At 38.7% G+C, this 25,643-nt stretch overlaps 1 protein-coding gene across 4 annotated transcripts in view; it reads right to left on the bottom strand.

Annotated features, from left to right (window-relative positions):
- Positions 1 to 9,568: 9,568 nt before the first annotated feature.
- Positions 9,569 to 25,643, bottom strand: part of NR5A2 (nuclear receptor subfamily 5 group A member 2) — an 88,319-nt gene continuing 72,244 nt past the window's right edge. For all 4 annotated transcript variants that reach the window (XM_064664479.1, XM_064664483.1, XM_064664482.1 and 1 more), the window contains one exon: positions 9,569 to 12,811. In XM_064664479.1, coding sequence (XP_064520549.1) covers positions 12,564 to 12,811 — 248 coding nt within the window. In that variant the 3' untranslated portion in view covers positions 9,569 to 12,563. The remainder of the gene's footprint in view (positions 12,812 to 25,643) is intronic.

Below are 25,643 nucleotides of genomic sequence, written 5' to 3'. Positions count from 1 at the left end.
CTGGTCTTGCAATGGTATATATTTATAAAATTTAAATACTTCTGTTTAATGTAATGAATCTATTGGCTGATTTTTTTTTTCCATTTATAGAACTGGGTGCAAGGTTTGCCCATTATTGATTTTTTTTCTATTTTCCTCTGCCGTTTAGAAAAAGAAGGATATGAAGCCAGATGCAAAATACCATTCTTTGGTGAACCTATATAGAGGGAAGCATGGAAACATTTACAGGTACTGAAAAACAACCTTTCCAGTATAAATTGCTCTTTTGTTCTTTATGAAGAGAACATAAAGTATCCAGTAAAGAAAGTTGCATTTCTCAGTTTCACTACACACAATATTTGCATAACTTTACTCACTGTTTTACATCACAGTATCTTGAACTCAGATGGCATTGGTATTGTTAGTGTTTGTGGGGAGGAGATGGAGGATGCTTAAACCTCCTCCCTCCAATGGCCCCCATCTTCATTCCTGCCATTCAAGGAGCCCAACCAGACAAGAAAATCCTCAAGTTCTCAGAGTTAGGACCATACCAAGTGCTGAATTTTCAGGTAGTCTTCACTGATTGCTGCATAGTCACTGCAGAAATTACCCAACCTACACAGCAGATACCAACTACTAGACAGTTTTGAATTGGCTGTGCAGGGCTGAGATTGCACCTGCAGTAACCCCAGACATCCCCTGTGGAAGGCAACAGTGCATGGACTTGCCAGCTACTGTTATGCATTCATAGTGCTTAGCATTTTGTTTGTTTGGTTTGGTTTGTTTTTTTCTTTGTTTGTTTGTTTCTTTTTATTCTGATAATCTCTGTAATAGTTATTACAATGGTTAATTTCTTCTGATCCTGTCACCACTCTTGCTTATAGCAATTACCAGAAATTATTATGTTAGTGAGTATTCTAGGCGTCTCTCATAAGAAGCAGCACTTATAGTTGGCATTACCGACTAGGGATGTTAAAACACATATGCTTACATAGGTTTGTATCCTTTTTAGGTGAAAAAGAACAGTATTTTACAGCATGAAATCTATTATTAGAAAGTCATCTTGCTGTCCTTTATTAGTGCTGGTATGACCTTGGCTTTGTATAACATGTTATTATTATAGGCTTATTTATGAAAGCCTAGATGGAGAGCTTGAAGAAAATCTTAGTAAGTTGCTTGTGAGAAATAATTTCTAAAAAATATGATAAAGAAAGTTATATTTAAGATATATTTTTAATTTTTTTATTTTAATCCATCACTCTTCTGATATTTTGAAATTGGGATTACAGTAGTATGTTCTAGCCTTGGGACTAGAACTGTGCTCTGGCCAGTATGTGAGTTTCATGCCCTCCTCCATTTGCTGATTTTCAACCTCTCTGGACACAAAAACACTCATAGCTAAGGCAAGGTCATAGAAAAACTCATGGAAATGGTTTGACATTACATGTTGCTTTTTACTCTTAACATACTTCCTGTGTTGCACCAGCCAGAGCTGGAACATGAGCACAGTGTTCTCGATGTTTGAAATGCGCTACTTTGAAGAGCTGTAAGAGCTGTGCTCATTGCTTTGCCCTTTACTAAATCATATGGCACCAGTCACAGGTTGATCCAGTCCGTATGGGTGTGTTTAAAATGTCAAGTGTCCTTGTCAAACAGAGGTTCCTCTTTGAGGAAGCTGTGAATGTAAAGGAAGTGGGGACCCTCCCCAGGAGTTTTGTATTTTAGTCTGTCACCTACAGTTTAGTTCACCAGCAAACCTTTCGTAGAGTCAAAAAAGAAGGGACACTCATTCTTACCTGTATTTGAACTAGGAGGTTCAAAGCAGAATTTTCTTAGGGATACATTTCCAGATTTGTCTCCTTTCTTCAAGGAAAGTTGGAAGCTGTGTTCCAGGTCACTGTCTCCTCTTCTACAGATGGATTTAGTTACTACATTGTCAACACATTTGCTTTAATACCGTAAAATAATCCATTACTTCTTACTCTGATTTCACAGGCTTAATGTTTCGAAAATGTTTGCTGTGGAGAAGGATAGCTGGGCTCAGTCATGCTCCTCTTGCTGTGCAAGCACTGGCAAGGCATAGCCCCTTGTCCTGAGGGGATATTTCAAAGCAGAGGAGGTGACAGGGGGAAGAGTCCTGGTGGCCTCTATGACTACTACAGGAGGTGTACCTGTAGTAATGAAGTAGCTTAGTAATAGTGAAGCACAAACTTCTAGTAACTTTACAGGAGATAGCACCTAGCTTTTGGAAATGGTACATTTCAATGCATTTGTCTGGCCCCATTGCAAAGGTGCAATGGATTTGGAGAGTGAATTCTTATAAGTCACTGAAACTCTCAGAACTTTCATCATAATAGTATGATGTGGGGTCCCACAAGTTTTGTAATGTAATTTATTGATGTCAGTGCTGATTATGCATGCAAATGACCTAAATATTGTTACTGGTTGTGATCTTCCTGAAAAAGTCTTAAGTTACTATGTGCATTAGCAGCAAGTGCCATGTATTCCTCTTTGAAAAGGGATGCTAGTCTTGGAAATCAAAATAATTTTTTAATCTATTAGCTTCACAAGAAGTTCCTTATAACTATAACCACTGACCCAATGAGCCAAGTACCTCCATCAAATGTTTCACTTAATGATGTCTTTTATTGCAGTTCAGTGACCCAATTGACTGAGTAGCTGCATGGTGAGCTAAGTGCCTCTGAAACCTCAGCAGTAAAACTTTTTGCACATCAAGTGCTGTGAAAATGTTATCCCATGACTTAACTAGGCATTTTTTTTTAGTCTACGTTAGAAGAAATTACATAGTAGCAAAAAAAAAAAAAATCAAGAGAATTGGTGGGCATCAACCTACAAGCAATAATCAAAGATCAGTGTGGTTTTACTTTGTTTTTACTTGTTTTTACTTGTGCTTTGGTTTTACCAAGCACATATCTGTGATCAGAACTTCAACAGCAAATACAGAATGAGACCCATTCCGAACCATGCAGTCCTCCCTCCTGGCTTTTGCAGAAAAATGTGCCCTTGTGTGGATTAGCTTGTGCAGTTCACATTTTGAAGTGTGTCAGTGAACGGAAACCAAATAAACCATGTTATGTGAATGGGCTGTGGAAATAAACTTCTGTGTAATAACGTAAATTGGTTCCTCAGAGTCATTCTCAGCTTGTTTGTTTGCTCTAACTGGAATTAATTATTTTTCTTTCACTTCTGTTGTGGCCTTGCATGGCTTCTCATAAAGTTTTGCCTTTAAACTTTTCCACTCTTACTGATCTGTGCAACAGGTGTGCTAGCTACCTTTTAGCAGCTCAGCCTGTAAAAGGAGAAAGATTTCCATCAGTGATGTCTTGTTGGTTGTACCCATCGTACACTTGTCACGTAAGTGCGGCTTGTAAAGCAACCTGGGCTGGGGCACAGAGATCCTTTTGTAGTTTCTGAGGTACACGGTGCCGAGGGGAATGAGGCATGGCAAAGCTCTGAAACTCAAGGGTTTTATTTCAGGGGAAGTTCAGATCCTTTAAGATCAGTTTTGTAATGCAAGCTCAGTTTCTTGGAAAAGGCCCCGCTTAGTTTTACGTTAATAAAAGATGCGTATTTGGCTTCATGTCAGAAACAGGAATTCAGGGAGTCTGAAAAACCTTTGAAGACTGTTACAGCTGTAATTGGTGTGTTTTGTCTTGGGTGGAGAATTTGAAAGGTTTATTTCGAGAATATACACTCTTAAGGGCAGGAACTGTTACTCATCTGTGTTTGGAAAGCAGCACCAACACAATCTGGATAACAATAATACTACAGAAGGTTGATAGAACAATTAAAGAGTGGAAATAATGACCTAAGGGAGGAACACTTAACTTAGCACGCTGAAGACTGCATATTGTGCGTTTGGAGAAATCTGAAGGGAGAGAGAGAGAGAGAGAGACACTAATACTCTCAGAAGAAACATGTTGAAATCCCTGCTTACATTTCATAGAAATGATATCAAATAACTCGAAGAAAAATCCTTTGAAACGGAAAGAGGGAATTTGTCCTCATTTGTGTTTTCTCCTGGGAAAGCTTGCCTCGTTCTTTGGTTCTGTCTCTTTCCTTCCTAAGTACCTTGGGACAGGGGGAGTCTGTCAATAAAACACCATCTCCAAAGCCCCATGTTATTTGTGAATGTCAGGAGATGCACACAAAAGCTGCCTGGTAAATCCAATCTCCCAAGGCTGCCCTTTCAGAGCAAGCTGGATGCTCTCAAGCCAGCTACTCTCCCTCCAGTCCAGGGTGGATACCCCAGAACATGTCACGTCCTGACACTACTCATCAGCTGTTTTTTGGATTTATTACAGGTTTTAAATGTTATTGTGACGGTCATGTTTCTGGAACAGCACAGGATGTAGGTCAGCCTTGGCTGTGTGATACAGGTGGGAAGATGAAGGCAGCACATCCTGGGGATTTTCTGAGATTACAGGGGAGTTTGTGACTGAAGAGAATTAGGGATTCCCAGGCTGTCTGCTCTGGATCTCCAGGAATCATCTCTCAAACAAGCTGAACTACACATCTGAGCCTCAAATACCTCATGACTGACAGATTTATTGAAATAGAACAGAATTTTGTCTCTCTCTCTCTTATCTATCTTTTTGTAAATAAAAAAGGAATTTTTGCTTTTACATATATCTTCTGAGACATGTAAAGTATGTCTGTATACACACTTCTTTCTAAAATAGTTCTTTAAACCACAAACAAATTATAATTTTCTTCCTGGCTACATTAGTTTGTATTGTATTACAGCTTTCATGAGAAGGCATTAAAACAAAGCAGAACAACTACAAAGTAACTACCAGGAAGAAAACAAGGGTTTTCCAGTGTCTTTGGCTTCAATTTTATCACCCTAAAGTGATCATTTCCTTTCTGGAGCTTTTTTTCTTGTTTTGTGTATATTATTTCTGTGTGTAGTTGCTCACATGAAATCAACATCCTAACAGTGCCAAAACATAAATTTAAAAATTAGATGAGAGGTAAGTTGTGGTGAAGCTAATAGCATCAGTACAGTGATCCTTTAGTAAATCAATTAAAGTCTAAATATCTGAAAATATCTGTTATCAAAATTCTGTTATTTTCTTCGCAACTCCCACAGTCAATAAATGGACAATGATTCTGTGTTATTAATCACTTCCAGGTATATTAACAGGGGAGCACAGTTCTAGAACAGCAGATAATCTCTCTAAATCTCCCTCCTCTCTCCATTTCCAGGCTGGCAGCTGCTGACACCGATGTGCTGTGCCCTCACACCAGGAGCAGTCAGACTGTGAAGTGCTCACTTGCAGTAAGTGCCCTGTTACCTCCTTGGAGTTGTTGCTCCATCCTGAACAAAACATTTCTGAGACATCACTGATGCTGCTCTGCTGGACTTTCTCAGGACTGGCACACCAGGTGAGGTACCAGCCAGTTTTTCTGACAGCAAGGAAAGGCGGCTCAAATATGTCACCACACAAAGTACTGTGGGTTTTCTTTTTAGTTTTCTTTTTTCCCCCTGCAGGGTGCCCAAGGGGTAAAGTGGGGTCAAAGTTTGATAACAAAAAAAACAAACGACAAACCCCCAAAAAACAACAACAACAAAAGAAACAAAAAAAAAAGAAAAGAAAAATTTTGTTCCCTCTGCTCTTTTTGGCAATGGCTGTTTTCTGGTTGTGTTGAACAGTGCTAAGTGTGTTGTTGGTGAAAAAAAGTCTGTCTTAAAATAATTTAATCCCAGCTCTGATGCCACTCCTCTGTTTAGATTCTACTATTAATATTTCTGTGCTGTTGTTGAACTAAAATTCTTGTATGTTTCCTATCTTCTCTCTGAAAACAATGTTTGGTAAGAATTGTTGATTATTGTTTGGGTCCAGGGAGCTGGTCAGTGCACTGATGGTGACCTTGTCTTACTTTTGGCTGCGGTTTCTTCAGCCTGGTGTGACCAGGCCCAGCAGTCATTTTCCTGTTTTGACATTTGTGGTCACTTTTCTGCTTCAGACATGTAGACAATATTATGTCCTTGACTTTTCCCACTCCCCAACATATAAGAGACTTTCCTGAAAATTCTTACATGTTGGCTTGTTGGTAAAGTTGACTTACGAGTTTTGGTTTTGATACAAAGAAAAGGAAAATTAAAATAAACACGAGTAATGTGAATGGGGGTGGAGGGAACCTGAGTGGTACAAAGGAGTGGAAAGGCAGCAGGAGGCTCACGTGAAGAACGAGGATACTGACATAAAGGAACAAAAATCGTGAGATGTGCCCCAGCCCCCCCTTCTCCTGGTCAGCACCTCCCTTAGCTTCAGCGTCTCAGGTTCTCTATGCAAAGGCATGCAGGTTTGGGGGGAAGGTAGCAACTCCAAATCCAGATATTGTGGCAATCATAGGGAAGTGGAAGAGTAGGACTTTGCTGTGAAATATTTCAACTGAATTTGCACAGTGGAAAAACAATTTGACATAGTTTGTGAGGCAGCTGTAGTGTTTGATTTTTAAATAAAAGCATACTCCAATAATAATCTTTTGTTTTCACAGCATGAGTTGAATGAATTGATTAAACATAATCAATTATTCCATGTCAAGTTTTTATCTGAAATTTATATACATTGTAAAGTAAAACTATGTTTATTAAATGAAAATTAAAACCAGTATCACTTACTGTGGCAGGTCCCTACAATACACACATGATAATTTATTCAGGCCTTGTTAATACTTCAAAGCAATGATAATAATCCACCATTTTTTGTTTAGGGTTTTTTCCTTTAGATTAAAAGTGAATTATTTATGGAACATAAATATCCTTGTGTCTCTTCTGTGTCCATGTGCTTCCTTTTTATTTTACTTTCTTTTGGAGCTGGTCCTCCCCCATTATTACTTTTGCTTTCTACTGTAGTTTTTGGGCTGAACATAATAGACATTTCTTACTGTGGAATTCAAACATGGGCAGTCCTACAGACCTTCTCTTAACATACAGTTGTAGTGTGCTGCTTTGGTACAGGAAGCAGAGCGCTTTGCAGAACTTCACTTCTTTGATACATGTCGGTTGAGATCAAGTTGTAAAGAGCAGGAGAGCTGTAGTGATGTAGTGCAAGGTATAAACACCGAGGTATTGATTCAAAAGGCCTGCCTCACTTTTCTGCTATTCTGCACCAAACTTCTGCTTACACCAGCAGAAGGACACCACTGTGAAACAGGAATCGAGCCATGCAGATGACTGAAGCTTGGTGTCCCCCAGGGAGCAATGCCTCATGAAATATTTGATATAGGAACAGAAATGCTGGATGTTCGAGCATGTTTTAGGAATTCCCATAGGTGGCACGTGGCGTGTGTGCACGTGTATGTAGGTGTGCCAGCAGGTGCTGAATGGCCATCAGCAGTCTGTGTTGTACAAACAGTAGCTTGCTTGGGGTCCTTCCCACAAACACGCTTTATTCCCTCTGCTGCAGAGTCCCTGTTTTCCTATATAATTGCAAGTGACAGCCTGGATTGGTAGTATCCAGCAAATGCTCAGCAGCATCAGTCACAGGGTGATTGATGTGAATGCTGCACAGGGAGGCTCTTGCTCTGTGAAGGTTTGGGTTTGCAGCAGCATGATGAGTAATCAGTGTTACTGGAAGCAGTCTGACATGCTGATCCCAGTCTGAGAGGCATTTCACCCTTTTGTAGGTGATCCTGAAGCATAGGAGGAGCAAGATATGAATGGACAAAATTGTGACTCCAGAGCTGTTTGTTTTGACTTGTGTTTTATTACAAACTAATGGTAAAACTTGTAGTCCTTACTGAGGCAGGGCTGCAGGGGGCTGAGCTCCTGTGAATACAGAGAGCATCAGGAGCCTGTGCTCCACCATCTTGCTTTACCTCATGTCTGAATTATCCACTGGGGTGTGCACAGGACATACATTGCACAAACTGCCATAAGCTTGATAGTTAATGTGGGACTTAAAGAAATTACAGTGAATAGGAAACAGGGGCCAGGACCTTCCTGGAGCAATAGTGAAAACTCACCTGGTATTGCAAGTCCAAGCTTGCATGCCAGACTTCAAGACTGTTGGTAACATGTAGAGGATTTTGTTATGTAGAGGCACAAAACCAACAGGTTTGCAAAGCATGTTTCATGCAGAGAACCTCTGCCTGGTCCCACTGATGCGGGCCCATTGATTTCTACAGACTCAAGTGCAATTGAATTTGCTTGACTGACACAGAAGTATCTGGGTTCATGCCAGCATCACAGAGTAATACAGATCTAGGATCTGATGCCCCTAAAAGTTTATCTGCAACCTTCTTAGTTCACTGTTTAATGCTCTTTGTCTGTCATTCCAAATTCCCAGCAGATGCACCTATATAGAATTTCCCTGGAAAAAACGAGCAACTGTATCAGAGACAACCGAAATGTTGTTTGAATATTGCAATGTACCTAGAGTATGGGCTTCAAATTAGGGGTTAATATAAAGTATTAGTCAGTATTCCAGGAAATTGTCAAGATCATCAAGTATTGTACTGACTTGACCTGTGTTACATTGAACTCACTCTTTCCATGTTTCCAATAAAAACATACAGCAGAACTTGTTCCAGAACCAGTGTCAAGCTCAGTTAAAAATAAATCCCCTCATAGTTTAAACATGCAGTGCATATACTAAATATATTGTCCCAAAATATATCTCTTGTAAGGAAAACTATCTAAAATTTATCAACCCTGAAATCTCCCCTGAGTCTTATGCAAAACCATGGTTTTCCGCTATGATTCCTAAAAGTTAAAATAATCCTTCCTCACTTGTAAGCCACCTAATCCTCTGTGTTTTACTCTGTTTTTATTGCAACACTAAGCCCAGATTTGTTTCGTTCAAGAGCAGGATTTGTAAATAACTAATTATAGCCCTGTTTTTTCCCCTTGAAGCATTAACATTTGGCACCTCAGCAGACAGCTCCGTCTAAACTACCAGACAGTTCAGGGGAAACAGCGGACTCGGTCTCAAAACAGTAGGGTACTGCTGACAAGCTCTCTTGGACCACTTCACCTCCTGCTCTCAGAACAGCAATCAGATGAACCAGAGGGCAACTTTAGGAAAATATTTTTCTCTAGTAGCAGTAACATCTGTCTCTTTGGCAGCCTGTGCTGGCAGTTGTGTTGGAAGCTGTGGGTTTGCCCCTGGCCCTGCCATGTATTTACATTGCTGAGAGGTTATCCTGAGCTCCACTGGATCCCGTTACCTGATTTTCTTTTGTTCTGTCATTTTCCCTCTCTGATGCTTTGGCTACTTAACTCTTTATGGGTAGATGTAAAGTGAAAATTACTTGTGCAGTATGAGATCAAAAGCATTAATTTGAAAGTATTAAGTGGTAATTCTCTTTTTTATTAGAAATTCAGCTTTTCTGATCTGTTTTAGCTGTATTTATTTGGCTTCAGCCTAAGCAATTTCACCACTGCTGTCTGAGATTTTGAAGGTGCTGTTTCTCTACACCTGTGTCCTCCACTTGCATCAAATTCTCTTTTGGTACTCTTATTTCTCCTGCATTTTACTCTCCTCTTCTGAGTAACTGATTTTTGACTGGTGCTTCATTTCAGTGTAATAATGTTATGATAAAGACAATTATAAAGTAATCAGCACGGGCATATCAATATTTATTGAAATACTGAAAAAAAAATTCCATTGGTGATGAGAAACTCCTGGCAAGAACTGACATGACAATATGTATTTCACCGATACAGTAAGAGAACTTCAACTTCAACAAGTAACTCACTGCACATTCTAAGAGTTGCATGGATTTAAATCCAAGGCAGCTGCAGAACATCTGTAATACAAATAGTCAGACTTTACAGATTGTCTGTTTACAAACACAGAACAATTATAATAAACCAGCCAAAGCCAAACCCTTTGAATTTTAGTCTGCTTTTAGTAATAGATCCTGTAATCAATAAGGCAGTCAGAAAATGCCTGGTTACAAAGTAGTTAACAATTAACGAAAGCAGCGTTTTTTGGTGATTTGTTTTGTTTTGTTTGTGTACTTTGGACAATCTGATGGGATTCTTGGAACCAAAGAAATGGGCAAATATATGTTAGTTTATCTGAAATAGTTTCCATTAAACTGAATTGTTCTTTTCTTCTACATCCTTATTTTAATTCTTCTGTCCTGTATATAGATAAGGGTGCTGTGAATAGAGTTAGCAATATTTTTTTAAGCTTTTTTCTTAGTATTCAGTGAGATTCACTGTAGCATTTCAACAGGAAAAAAAAAAGAAAAAGAGAAAATACAGAATGCAAACACTTGAAATAATGCTTTGCTTTTCTTTCAGAAAGAATGCCCACACTTATCTCGTACACCTATTTCACAGCCACCATCAATAGCCTCCTGCATTGTACTGTTAATTTAGTTTGTTTGAGGGAGAAGGCTGTTATTTAAATAATGCTTATGGCTGCCCTGTGGGATGACTGAGGGAGCTGGGCTTGGTTTGCTCATGGTCTGTACGGAAGTACAGACGTGCTTCGATACAAGACAGGCACGGAGGAGTCACAGACACAAGGCTTTGCTGTACTGGTACCCTATGCATGGACAGAATTTTAGAGTTGATTAATACAGGCAATTAAATTAGTGTGCTTTGTACTAATGCAGATGTAATAGCTGATGTCTTTGGTATACAATGTATGAACGTTTAGACAAAAGTGAGAGAAATGCACCTTTTCAAGTTCACATGAAACAGAAAAAGATATAACTCACATAATTTACAACAGATTTAAATAAACTACATTTAGGATTATGAAGATTTACAGACATTTAATCAATTGAATGATTTTAATTTGTAAAGACCCTTCTGTGTCCCTGAACTATGTTCCACTAACTTGAAGACATGCTACAGTAAACACATATATTTGGCTTCTTCATTCTGGCTATATCTTATATAAAGATGAAACCAAAGAAAAATAAATTAGCATCATAATTGTCTACAGCGAAAACTATCATATACAATATAAATAAACTATTCAAAAGCCAGCAATCTTCATGAAAAAAATTAAAGTATTAGGATTTTATACAGTTTCTACAAGTGATTGTGCAGCCAATAATCTCAAAAATTAAAGTCAAAATGAAATACCCCTATTGATTTTAGTGTCTCACGACATACAGTAATTAAGTACTGGTAAAATAATTACCAATTTAAAAGAAATAATAAGGAAATCACTGCTCTGCAATTTTATCACAGTTTTTTCCCCACAGGACCTAAAGAATGTAAACACTATGCTTTGCTAATGTTAGAGATTAATACTTTATTTTGAAATGTATGTTGATCTACACCTGCACAGTTATCTTTAAGGGTAAAGAAATAAGGCAAGACTTATAACTGTGGCACTGCATGTTAATACTGATATCTTCATTTGGACAGAGAGAGAAGTGTTTGTTCTTTTCTAATATTTGTTCTGCAGCAGACTTTGGCCTACATAGACACAGCAGTATCACTCTTCTTTCTTTGCGTAAAATATGTGTATTACCTAACTTGAAAAACAGAAGGTTTCATTAGATATTGTATGTTTGAGTTGAAATTTGGTTTCCTAATTTCTGGCAATTTTAAAGATAATTTCTTAATAAGCCCCATGGCATCACCAGGTTGTACAATTCATTTGTCACTTCTTGCATCATGCAATGCATTTTTAAAAATTTTATCTTTAGTTTTTTAACATCAATATGTGGTGTCCTAATTTTTAGTTTCTTGTCAACTATCATTTGGGATGGCTAAAATATCTTCATTTCCTTTATTTGGAAACAGCCATGAATATACAGCGGAGCCATATTTTAGCCACTGCCCTGGTTAAGTGTGTAGTTGAATTGGCTAATTTTTTTTGGAATATTTCCTTAGCTATTTAATAGCTAGCCAATAACAGTAGCAGAAGAGGGATACTGCCTGATAGAACAACATGAACACGTGACAAAACAAACTTCAGAACATAGTAAGAATGCCAAGCTAACTGGATAACAGACTCTTCATAGCAGTGGTCTGCAGGCCTGAGAGACTGACAGTCAACACCAGCCTCTGAGGATGCGGTGGCGACACTACACAGGCCAGCTCTCTCTTAGAGATTGTTGAATGGATGCCACATCATTTATCACAGAAGAAGTAAGTGTTGGGTCCTTGGAAGGATGATAAAAGATGCTCCAGATGCAGTTTTGCATCTCTTATAACTGTTTTAGAAGTCCTGCTATACAGTGAAGGAATTTAGTGCACTCAAATTCCCCACTATCTTAGCTCGATGATACAGCTCAGTTTTTTCACCTAGGTTTCTTCATATTGGCCATCAGCAGATTTAAATATACAAGGATCATTCTGTCCTTTTTCATCTCGACACTGGTGATAGTATCCACTTGGTAAGTTCACTTCACTCCAGTATAAAGTCCTATATAGATTCCTTTGGGGATGTGTAGCACATGATTCACAGTTTGCAATACAAATACCCTGATACATCACTTATTTACTATTAGTATTTGATTATTATACCATTTCGCAAAGTCTTAAAACCACGTTTTAATTAGTGTTGCTCGGAGCAGTTCAGAATATGTTTGGTTTTTTTTTTTTTTTCCTTGAAAGCAGAAGCTCTAATGGGTATAATTTATGCTCTCTTTGCATGCAGCATTTCAATGAGAAGGTTATTACATGGCACATCCCCGTTCAGGTGTTTGTAATAGAGGTATTCTTCGGCCTGCATACTGATGGCCCGGATTTCTGGTAGTCGCAGGAGAAGCTGCCCAAATTTGTCTGTTTGCTGTGGGTAATTACACATTGTGTAGTCCAGTAGAGCAGCATTCACTTGTTCCTGAACACCTTCCACAAGCTGGAAGTTCTCAAGATTTTTGACATCTGAATGATAATAGAAAAAAAAGTAACAGTTCAGTTGCATTTTAATTCCTGTTTATGAAGGCAGTGTTTCACTAAATGGATGTATTTTTTTTTGCCTCCTGACAAAAGCATACTTTACAAGCTGCTGAATATTCAGTGAACCTTTTGCCAACTTTCCTGGGAAAATGATCACAAAAGAGCTTTAGCGGAGTGTCTTGTTGAAATTCTGCATATACCTCAAATCAATTAGACACCAATGGAGTCTGAGCAAGGTCAGCTCTTTTCATAGCTTACAAAAAGAAAGGCTGAGGATTCCTAAAGTAGAGGACCATAATATATTGCTAGCAAATGAGTCCCAAGAGGAAGCCCTATCTTTAACCTAGTATGTTTCACAATTCATATAATTCTGTATTAATTTTTCTGACCCAAGGTGAAATCTGTGTCCAGGGTATGATGTAGTTAATTCTAATAAAAAGTGACAGCGTTCTTGTTTCTGTTTGACATTTTCTAAATGATTCTGAAAGCCTTTGACTTGTCTAGCCTATGTTAATGAACCATCTGGTACACTCCAGTGACTGCCAAAATAATCTTCCCTACTAAAAACTCTCTAAAATATATATTTCACTGACTAATGATCTTTATAAAATGAAATCATTGTCCTTTGGGTGGAATACCAGATAAGAATGGTGCCCTTTAACCTGAATATGGTTTCTGAAATCCAACACTGATTTTTTTTTTTGTATTGGACAGCGGGGCTTTTACATCAGCATGGCAGGTACAGTTTGTTCACTCTGCCTCTGTTTGATTATCTTCTGTTCCTATACAGCAAGTTCAAGCTCTGGAAACGCTGGTCAGAGATAAATGGCAGTACGTTATCTCCTCAGCGTTTGCTTCCTTGTGTAAAATCACTCCAGTGGCATTATTTTTGTCTGGAGAATGCAGAAGTTATTCTAAAGCTTGCAAATTAGAGTGCTGTTATAACGCTGAAAGAGTCAACTGATCAAAGTGCACTTGCTGGCAGAACTTGTTTTGGTTGGTGCTTGATCATTTTTACCATCAGTAGAGTACCGTAACAGTTTCTTGTAATGCCAAAGCATGCTGCTATTGGGCATAACTATGCTGCTAATTCACTTTGAGTAAAGACAAATCTGTTCTATGGATGTTCTTGGAGCACAGGAGGTGGGGAGTTTGGCAGAATTTGGTTCATTGTAAATGCCAGCCTTTGATTGTAGGGGAAGTGAGTGTTTTCCTTTGCAAAACAGGAACACACGTTGGTCCCCCAATCTATAAGGAGCCTGGGAGGCTGTGTAAACTGGGTCTCACTGCACCTTTTCCTAGAAGTACTTTAAACAGAGCAAATATTGGTTCCTGCACATAACTGTGTGTTGGAACATGAGGGAAATGGTCGGAGGAGGCAAACATTGTCTTTGGGACAAGAGGATAGGAAAGATGCCAAGGATTGCAGTGGCAGCCTGTGGCAGCACGCACAGCCTCCAGAGCCCGAGTTACAGGCTTTGAGCAAGAGCCCCTCTGGAATGTGCTGGCTGCTGGCTGCGCTTCAGGTTCCCTCTTGCACGAGCGGGGGCGAGTGTTTCCTGCTGTGGTTGTTACTGCCTGCCTCTTTCCTGTCCCAGTTTCACTGTGGAAATAAAGCAAGTGGCTCCTGGATTTTTGATGCTTGTTTGGGAACTGTAGACACGACATCCACCTAAATTTTGCTAGCTGGCTTAAGGAACTCACTAGTAAGACTTAAATTATGTTGCCTGTCCAACAAGAATCGTCTGAACTTCGCATTATCCCGAGCGAAGAGAACTGGAAACTTCAAAGCTGCTATGCCTGGTCCCTTAGCTATTCAAACTCATTTATCGAAAGTCTTTTTGCCAGTGTCTCTGGAGATCTTTGGATAATCATGTTTTCATGTATTACACTGGATATTTTCTCACACAAAATATAGCTGCTTATTATTTTACATACCTACAGAAATCTCCCAAGGTATTTTGTAGCTAGCGTAACCTGGTTTAAAAATTGGGTGTTCTAAGCATATTTTTTATGAAGTTAAGAAAGAAACAGTATCAACTACCACAATTAATTTAAATAGGTTGTTTCAGATGCAAAATGCAATCATGAATGAATTGTTAGAACATAAGAAATTCCCCAAGAAAACAGGGACTATGCTGGAAATTAAACTGTGTTAAGCAGCAAGATAAAATGTATGATGATTTCAGAATCAGTATTTTGAACTTTTTTTTCCTCTGTTAAAAATAACTTTAAACATCAGGAAGTTTTAGAAACTGTTATCTGATTCAACCCCCTTTAAATTCAAGGGACATCTTTCTGTTGCTGTCTGAGTCCTACTGTGTATTAAATTGTCCTGGCTTCCTGGAAAATCAGGTTCATTATTATTTTTATGTTTTTGCATGGATCATATATTTATTGAAAAAATCACAAAATAAATTTTTACAGAGATTAAGAAGAAACAAAGTCTGAGAACCGCAAAATTTCCATGTTTTTCTACAAAAATGATGAATTTAATGTATGTTTTTAGAGATGCATTCTGTTTTCAGCTGTATTGGTACCATACTCAAAGTCAAGAAGAAACATAATATTTTATATTACATTACTCCCAAACACAGGATCAGTGGCTTTTGGCAGTAGGTGTACCTGTGAGCTGTACAGGTGTGCCTGTACGCCTGTCAGCTACTTGGCCTGGCTGAATTCCATGGAAGTTGCAGAACTACAGGGGAAGGTCTGTGTTGTTTTTCTTTTTTCATCTCAGTGGAAAGTTCTTTAAATACTCATATGAGGCAACATAAGCACTGAAGTCAGATATAAAAACAGGTTGATACTAACATTAAACAAAAAGTAGTTCTAGGGCTCTTCTATACCACATTCAGCCTGAAGAAATACTTTTAATGTCTTTCCTCTAAACAAATTTGTCATGAGGCTCAGTGCTTCTAAACAAGATGTTATTATTTAACCAGTAAAAACATGTAGAGAATTTCCTGACTTTCTATACTGAGTCAGGTACAGTCTGTGTGACTACATTTTAGGACTGTGAATTATCACACAATTCATCTGTGTGTAGATCTCCCCAGAACTGCAATTATAATAGTGGGGATGTAGATGCAACCTGATGATTAGTTATGCATTTTGGAGTGAGCCTTCATGAAGTGACCAAGATCTCTGGATATGACTTTTGATAAGTGCTCTCATCTCACGTACGTTAACGATAAATGCTGAAATAAAGCAAATGAGGCAGTCCAGACAGAGAGAGAAGTCAAAGGATATGTGCTGAGAGCACTGTGTGAGCTCCCCTGTCATCTCTCAAGCTCTTCAACGATATTTTGTATATCGTCAAAAATAGGTTTGCTGAACACATAGTTGCAATAACAATTATGTCATTCTTTCTGAGGGAGAATCACAAACTCTAGCTATACTAAAGATGAGTAATAACAAAGGAAAACGTGAATATTAAGTTATTTCCAGTAACTTCAAGTTATACAGGTAGAACAAGAAATGGTACAGTTTTCATTTCTGATGCTTAGTGCTAGCTAATAGTGATATAAATGAGATTAATAACTTTGGTTTTTAAGTAGATGGTTTTCCTGCGGTTTGGGTTTGGTTTTGTTGTCAGTGTTTATTATGTAATGCTGGCTAGACAGGCATGATTTAGTTTTTCAAGTATTTCCTTTGACTGCTAATGAGTTAACTTGGTGAGACATCAAGCAATGCGGGTGGAACTTGGCTGAAGGCAGTGGTGTACAATGAGCACAAAATCTGCTACTGATGTGTACAGCACAACAGTCTTCTATGTTTTCACATAATTCTTCATTTCTGTCTGCTTTTTAAAATTGGAATGCCTCTTATCAATCTTTACATCGATTAGTAACAATTTAAAGTACATATGTTTAAGCTTAATGCAAGAAATAATTTTCTGAGGTTCAGACGCTTGTAAATTAAATGAGTAGGAGTAGGTCCCCCCCTCCCACCCACACACCCTTTAAATCCTAGCAGCTAGAAAAAGTGTTTTGTGTTGCTACAGTAAGTATCAGTCTCTTAGCTCTTCTACTTTATTCACTCAGGGACTAATTACCAACTTTTTACATGAAACAGCCTTACTGTGAGCTCACAGTGGGGCGCGCATCTTTTTCTATCCTTATTGAAAAGTAAACCCTTAGGTCTTCTGGAATATATTATATGTTTTACAAGAAATAGCAATTGCTTTTCTGTCAAACAAAGAATTTTTGTTCTCTATAGCTTACTTTTGACGATTAAGACAAAACCAGTATTATAGCATGTCATGGTCTGCTCTGCAGTCACAGTAAAGATCTGCCAGTATTCCCAGATATCCCCCCATTTTGATTATTTTCTACATCTGCCATAAAGCTGTGCATTAAGCTGAAACTGCATACAACATTCAGCCCGAGGAGAACACTTTTGCATATTTTCCCCCAAAATGGGTCTGGTCTTTAGAGGGGGAAAATATTTAGGTTTCAGAGAGATTTTCTCCCTCTCATATTCCAAACATGAAATACTTAAAATTTGGTGGTGTACTAATCTATAGAGAGTTTCTCTTTGGTCTGGGAATTTTGAAAAGAAAAATGAAACAGAATGAGAGATTTAAATTTGAAAAGTAGCAACTCCTTAGGAACAGCATAAATATTTCCCACAAAAAGACAGTTAAATTTTACTGCTCGTCTTTTATTGGATATGTTTCTACACGAAGCAATGAAGGGACGTGAACGCAGACAGCTCAGCTGCCTGTCTGCAAGGATGAAATAAGGTGGTATTTAGGCCTCTCCATGGGGAGGGGGATTTCTCACTTTCACAAGGCTGGAAGCAGTCTTACGGATACTCCAGGCAATAGGACTCGATACCAGCCCAGGCCTGAGCTTTCTCGCCCTGAACGGGCTGATGAGCCCCATCATCTAGGGACTTTACTAAAACCCAACTGGCCCCAACATTTAGCAGCTCTTTGGAATGGCTGATTAGCTTGTAGATAAAACATGACTTCTTCCAAACTCTAGAGAGGGTGGGTTTGGCCTTCAGGTTTGCCTGTTTTTTCCAGCCATGCTGCAGGACCTAAGAAGCAGTACTGCCTCTGCCTAGAACGTGCTGCTTCATCAGGGAAGAGACAACATGGCTCCTCACGAAGTTGGGGTTCCCCTCAGGGGCTTTAGTGTGAGGCCAATTCCCATTTGACCTTGAAGATGGAATATGCTAATTACGATGAAGGTTTTTACCCCAGAGTAGTTAAAAAAAAGGGAATTAACCAGGACCGAGGTAATGTTACCAAACCTTCCTCTATTCAAACACAGTTTTGTACTATTTTTTTCCCTACTTTCTGCTAGCCCTGCAAAATCTCTGGGCTTAAAACACAGGTAGATTTTTGACACGTGCTAAAAATATTTTTGAAGGCAAAAGTAGTAATGGTTGATAAAGTGCCAGTCTCTGAAAACTACCCACAGTTCCCCTTCATTGAAACTAATGGCAACAACAGCGGTTCCACACAGCACATCTGTCATGGAGGCAGATGCATGTCATTCGACAGCTAAGCCTTCTTGACAGTCAAAATGCCATAATGAAGGAAGATTTATGGTAAAGATAAGCTCCTTACTGCAAAATTCCCCTCAATTTTATTACAGCGGGATTGTGCTGAATATTATTCACTTTGAATTCACGGGAAACAATTCTTGATAGATGTTTCTTAATCAGCGATAAGCCGCTATATTTAGCACTTTACAAACCTTGAAAAACCTTAACATTATAACAACAGAAACCACTTTTCTTAAGACTCCCAAGTCCAAACTGAATGTGTAGAAAACTTTTCCTTCCCTTTTTTGGCAGGGATTAAGCTATCTCTAACAGTGCAACAGTTGATCTCTGTTTATTAGGGTCGTAAAGTAATTTTCATTTTCAGTTGAACATAACATCTGCTAATGGGCACATTGTTTAGAAATTATCGATTAAATTCTGCTATAGCAAAGTATTTCATTCATGCCAAATATACTGGGCAAAATTATATCTATTTTTAAAGTGAGAATAAGATGCTTATGAGAGAATAAGCTGTAATTCTTAGTCTGGATCCTATTTCATCTCTTCAGTTTTTGATCTTGATGGACCTCTTGTTTCTTTCAGAACAACTCAGACTCAACCAAAACACTCTGATATTGTTTTATAGCAGTAGGCTTCTTTCTAATGCCATTTAGAATATTGTAGCCTATTTTTCTGTTCTAAAAAGATTACAAATGATAGATTCTTACTGAAAAGCTCCTGATGTCTATTAAGAACCATGCTTATTGACTTTTGTGAGTAATTTTATAACTGCTTTTGCTACTGTTATCTCTGCAGTGGAAAGAGAGACATGGGGAAATAAGGTGGATTCCTTTCCTTGTGCGACTGTGGAAGTATGTTACTACATTTCAGTTGTTTCTTTTCTTACAGTCCTTGTAAAGACAAAGGGCAAAGCTTAATTTGATTTCTTGAATCTTTATGACTGGTGTAATTACTGAGTCATCACTCAGGAAAATAAAACAGCTTGACTTTCAACAGCTCAGGCTGAATTTACTGTCTTGAAAGTTAAACAAACAAACAAAATCTGCACTCACTTCTTGTCCTGACACCCCAGGAACCCACATCCTTATTACGTGCAAATGAGGCATAAGTGATATGGTGGTCATTAAAACACAATAAAACAAGATCCTGCTAGGCCTCTTTGATGGAAGAGTTGCTCACAGGTCCTGGCCCAAAGTCCACAGCCAGCTACACCCTTAAATACAAAGTCCAGTGTTTCTCACTGAAACTCAGAAGGGAAAAGCATGACCAGGTCCGGCCACACAGTCAAGGGTATGAAGAGCCACTTGGGATGAAACTATGGCCCAGCCCAGGAGGTGCCAGGACATTCCACAGACCACAGTACCAATAGTGGTTCCACTGCTGGCACTTCATCTTGGCCATGCCTAAACTTCAGTACCACCTCACTTTCTTTCACTTTCTCAAGCTTTTTCCAGGCTAGGAGTTTTTCCCCTACTGAAGTCCAAGACTGGCTCCTGCTTTGGGCCAGCAATGAAACATGTTCCTTGTCTCTTGCTCATCTGGGACTGAGGGCAGCCCATCTATTGCCTGAAGGTTTATTGTGTAGGTATTTTAATCTGTGCTTAAGCATTCACTGACAGGATTACATTCCATGTAGGAGAGTAGCTGCTTTATTTAAAGACACGACAGAGGAATAGGAATTTGAAGAGCAGTTCCTCTGTTGTGTCTTTAAGGAAATTTCCCAAACAACTGGAGTGTCCCACCATGCCAGTGGGTGGTCTTAGCTATTGCTTGCTACAGGTTGTTTTCAGTGAAGGTGTGCTCCAGTCTTTGGGTTGAAGTGCACTGCTGGTGCACTGAAAAAATTAACTCTAGATGATTAAGCCCAAATTTATAGCCTGCCTTTGTAGGCTAGTGGTAAGGGAACCTGCCTGGGCTGACATGGCTTTCTGGTTCCTGCTTCCAGATTTGTTTTTGTATTTGACTAGTGACTGCTTAAGGTAAATGACAGATCAATCCTAGAAAAAAAAGTCTTGATCTAAGTATCTCTTTTTCAGGAAAAAAATGTGTAACCACTATTCTGTGGAGCCACGGTCATATTTGTATGCCAGCACATGTTGATACTCTGGGGCAGAAGTGATTTAGCAAGGGTCTCACAGACAAACTGAGAGAGAAAGTGAGTCAAAACTCATTTTTTCCCTCCCAAACTCCTCACCCAATCCCAGGGTCATATTATATTTCTGGGCTAGAAATGTCTTTGAATATTCAGTTAAAATAAGCATATATAAGAAAGCTAGTATGCTAATTATCATGCCATCAGTAAGCATTATCATGCTTACACATATATATGCCTAAATGCAAGCATATCTACCAACCAGAGCACTTGTATCACATTTGATAAAAGCAGAAATTAGGCCTCTGATAAGGGTTAAAAAAATTACAATAAATAATAAATTTATTGAACCAAAGGGTTTCCCCAGTAAATTTCTGAAACATCACTTTAATCTTCAATAGCACACAGGATTGTTGGTGTTTTAAGGGAACTGGCTCTCAATGCCTACAATTTGTAGGGTGTGAATAGTTTAAGATGTCATAAATATTTATGAAGTTCCTGGGAATGGTGATAGGGACATCATACAAAGTCCTTGAAGTTATGAACTGAGGCAGAAGGGGCGTTATATGCAACTTGCAATAATAGACAGTATGGTATAATGCTAAGACGAGCAAGAAACAATATATTATTTAGCTGAGAAGCTGAATATTTAGAAAATAAGGAATGGAAATTTTATAGAGATTTGCTTTTACCTAGAAAAAAAATTGCTCTGCTTTTGCTTAGACATTTGTAACTTTTCTAAATGTTTGGATTTATTGCTCTGATGAGAACCTTGCATATTATCTGTCCCTTCCCGTTCTATCCCTCTCCTGCTATTCAAGTACTGTTTAAAATAGGAATAATGGACCAGATTAATCTCAGAGGTATTTCTACTGCTGCCACTGGAACTACACCAAGGGGTGATACAGTCTGAAAAGAAGAAATATAAATATTTTCTGGAAAAATATAGAATATAAATTTCTGTTGAAGTTAAAACACAGAAATGCAGCTGCCACTGAAACCCTTTTGAGTAGCAGGCTGTATCCTTTTATAAAGCCCATCTGTCTCTGCAGAGTTTAAAAAATGCATGATCATAAAAAGCACTACTCCTTAGGGGAAAAAATCTCTCTGTACTAATCTTGTAGTCACTTTACAAAACAGTTTTTAATCCCAAATTTGCATTTGATTTTCAGTCAGAAACTTTTGTGGTTTTTGCAAAGTTTTCTTATTCCATTAGAATAAGATATGAGGTACAGTTTGTTCAGGTGGCAAGTCCAGACTATGAATAAACCAACGTTATCATATGAAAGAGAATTAAACAGGCAGATCCAAGTGGGGATATATTAAGCCAAATTTAAGCTCCAGTAGTTGAATTTAGCCTGTACTAGATGTCTGGTTTGCCTCAGGATATATTCAGCTTTCCAGCTAATCGACTGAGGAAAACTGCCTCAGGTATGATAAAATTTACAAGAGAGCTCAGTCGAATAGCTCTTGTTATAAATACTAGCTTAAAGGCATTCTTCTGGTCTTTGGGATCAGGACTGTATTTGCATTTAATTATTATATTCCAAACTTTTCTGAACTTGGTTAAAAATATTAGACCAGCCAGTTATATCATTATAGTGTTTTCCAGACAAGGGTAGAGCTTCATACCACTTTTTTATTACTTGGTGAATTTTGTTTGGTCTTATTGTTTTGTTTAGATCCAAAGTCCCACAGGAGGAAAAATTATCATAATATATTCTGATTGAAAGAAGGAGAGGTAGTTAAGCAAAGGCGTTTTAGTGATGAATTTTACTATTATTAGTAAATACTTTACTCTACTTTGGGCAGTTACAGTTATTTTCTATGTAAATGTAACTGCAGATGAGACCACTGATGGTAGACTGAAGCTGATGCTGTTTCAATTCCTTATCAAATTAGCATTGACAAAAGAACTTGCTGGCACAGATGAAAAGACCCAATGAGTTTGGTCCCATCATATTCACGGTGTACCAATCATCAGTTCAGTACCACACCTGACTGCAGCAGCCCATGAATTTGCTTAAATGCAATGCCCCATGGATTGGTGCTCCTCACTGAATGACAGCAGAGTTGGTGGCCCTGAGACAGGGGTCCTGCCCTGCCCCCCCTGTCTGGCCCAGGTTGCTGGGCCTCCTGCCAGGTGGTGGAAAATAGAAATCCTTTGTTCTCCTGTATTCCCAGTCTTGCTTTCATGGACAGTAAACACAACTTAGGTACATAATTTTCTGCTGCAGTATTTCAAAACGCATTGTTTCTGACGTTGCATACTGACCTGAGTGGAAGTTGCAAATTTGACTTTTTACTGTAACTGATGTCTGAGCTTAGTTGTGGAAGTGGTTTAGCAAATGAGAGTGACAGAAGCCCAAATGGGGACATCTGCCACTACGCTGCAACTCTGCAAGTGTCAGTGCTGCCTACAGGAAACACTGGAGAGGCACCTAGATGTGTGTCAGCCTTTGTACTTTTTTCCCAAAGACTTGGATGTGTTGTTTGTCATTATTGCTTACAAGTTTTAAACATATAGATATGAAAGCTAAAGAAAAGCCCACCTGAAAGTCTCTCTGGCAACACAGTTACTCATCAGTTATACAGAGGGTAGAGAACTGTGGCGCTCTTACACCTGCCTTTCAAATATGAGTTCTTACAACAGAGTTGTATTTCTCAGCTACCTCTGATTTCTTGATAGGACGTCCCATCAGAAAGGACCAGACATTCTCATGTAAGGCTGTGCTTCAGAAGGTTTTTAACATTTCAAGTGCTCAGTAAGGAATGGCAGAAATAAGTCAGGTAAACTCCAGATTTGTGCTCATTGCTCAGCTCAGACTGAAGTATTTGGTCAGATGCGGATGAGATGTTTCCATAGACAATACAGTCATAGGTTTAACACAAGGGGCATGAATTAAGGGGCTCCAGATTCCCATTAGCCAAGAAACAGTGCTTTCCTGTGGCCTCGTGGCCATGGCAAACAGTGGGATATGCTTTTGGCAGGACACAGTTCTTTTAAGTACATTTGTGCATTCTCATGATTTAGTTTCACGAAAATCCACAGGCTTTCAAATCTAAGGTATTGGGCATCAAACACTGCATTTATAGCTGTAAATCACCATAGTCTCCAAATGCCAAAGTAACCACTAAGTGCTGCAGCAAAGCTACCCACCCGCCCTAGGGAAACAGCCTGAAACACTAAGTGGCCTGGACTTTTTCAAGGCAATCCTCACATGCTTACTGTTGTTCTTGCCTTTCTTCATTTACATTCACTAATTGGAAGTTAATTTGTTCTCAGAGGCAAATTAATATATTTAAACCAAAAATTATGCTATTTTTTCCAAACTCTTCATTGAAAAGCAACTCAATGCTTCTCCTAGTGCACAAGTCCTAGGAGGACCTCTGAGTGTGAGGTAACACCATAGTGCATCTTTCAACTCTATCCCATCTGTGTGTTTAACACAGATATTATTGGTCTGTTCACTTTAAAGTCAGTAAGATAAGACTAATTCAACAAAGCACAATTCTTACCACTTCTGTCCAACCAAGCCTAATAAGACTCAGCTAAGCAGAGCCCAGAAGTTTATTTTGATATTAACTTCCAGTGGCAGACTTAGGTTAAAAAAAATACACAGATCACAGTACAGAAAGTACATATCAAGCCTGACGCTTGGGGAAAAAAAAATCACATACTGAAAAAACTTGTCATAGAATTCAGCGGTGTCAAAAATCCTAGATATTTGTTGTTTCAAATTCAGACATTCTTCATTTAGACCAAAATAACAGACATCTACAGTGTACCTTATTGCTGGCGACTATTTAACAGCTAGGTGCTCTCACAGCATGGTATTCTATGTGCACAGTAATGAAAGTTCACTATTGATTTTTCTGTAGCTGCTTGTAACTATTATAGTTGATACATCAATAGAAAAGGAAAGCACAATGTTTCACAGGAGGCAGAAAATCAGAGAATACATGATGCCGTGACAGTAAATCATGGCATAATCTCAAGAATTGATAGATGGTTACTGCTGACTTGAAACCCATGGCTTTCTCTGAAAAGACTAACCTATAATCGCCCAATATGTTCTAACAGACTGACTGCCCATAATAGTGGTAAAGGACACAACACAATGTTTCATCTCCAGAATAATGGTCTCCATGAACCAGGTTGTTGTGGTGGAATTCGTTTTGTGTGTAACTGCAGAGGAAGGAGAAAGAGTGGTTGGAATGCTGTTTAGACTAATAGTTACTGGCTGTAGGAAAAAGAATTTTTTTTTTTTTTTTTTTTTCAGAAAAGAGCACAAAAGAGTTTTGTTTAAAAAAAAAAAGAGAGGAAGAGAAGTTGTCATTAATTTTTAACTTGCAAAAGTCTGCAGTTAGTTGAAAAGGAAATGCAAAAGAGCTGATTATTCTTGAGATCAAAATATTGGAGCTGTTTTGTCAAGAAAGGCAAATGCAGAGAAAATACATTTACCATAGCTGTTTCCAGTTCCACAGCATCCTGAAAGCAAGCCAAAGGCACGTAAGTAATTGAAAGCTTGTCTACGTGTCTGCTTCTCTCTGCTGTGTTTTTGAGGGGCACAATGATCTCTGAATTTTACAGTATGCCTAGTGAATTTTTAGCAGGAAAGTTCATAATTGCTCTTTACTCCCCGGCTCATCTTTTCTAGCTTTATCTATGTTTTTAATTAATTGTGAGGGTATTTTTTTTCCTGTCTCAAAGCAGAAAGGGAGGAAGAAATGCAGGTAAGAGCTGGCCAGCCAGAGCACAGCCTGCAGTCTAGGTGACACTGCTGCCACAGTAACCCCTCAACAATGTGAAAGGTATTTCCAGTGTGTGGAGTTGTTTTCCAGAACTTAAGTGCATGTGAGCCTGATACCTGTCCTTTTTAACCTTGCTGGTGACTCCATTCTCTAAAGACAAATCTGTCTCAGAAGAGATGGTCTTAGATGAGAGAAAAGAACTTTCTCAAGCTGCCACCCATCCAGCCTGCCTCAGACTGGGCTTGAAGAAGAGTGTATCATTTGTTCTGCTTAGGGTATGGGTTTTCCCCTGGTGAAAGACTGGATAGCATTGTCTATCTTGTCCCGAGCAGTTCACTGATCTCTGTTACATTTTTTGGTGTTGGGGAGGAAAAACGCTCTTGTGTCATTCCCCATTCTGATGTTGAAATCTTTTTCTTTCCTGAGATGAGACTTCCCTTCACTTGGCAA

The sequence above is a fragment of the Pseudopipra pipra genome, chromosome 9 (genome assembly GCF_036250125.1).
Source record: "Pseudopipra pipra isolate bDixPip1 chromosome 9, bDixPip1.hap1, whole genome shotgun sequence".
In the NCBI taxonomy this organism is placed as follows: Eukaryota; Metazoa; Chordata; class Aves; order Passeriformes; family Pipridae; genus Pseudopipra; species Pseudopipra pipra.
Note: the sequence above shows the minus strand (reverse complement) of the source record. Positions and strands in the feature narration are given on the sequence as shown.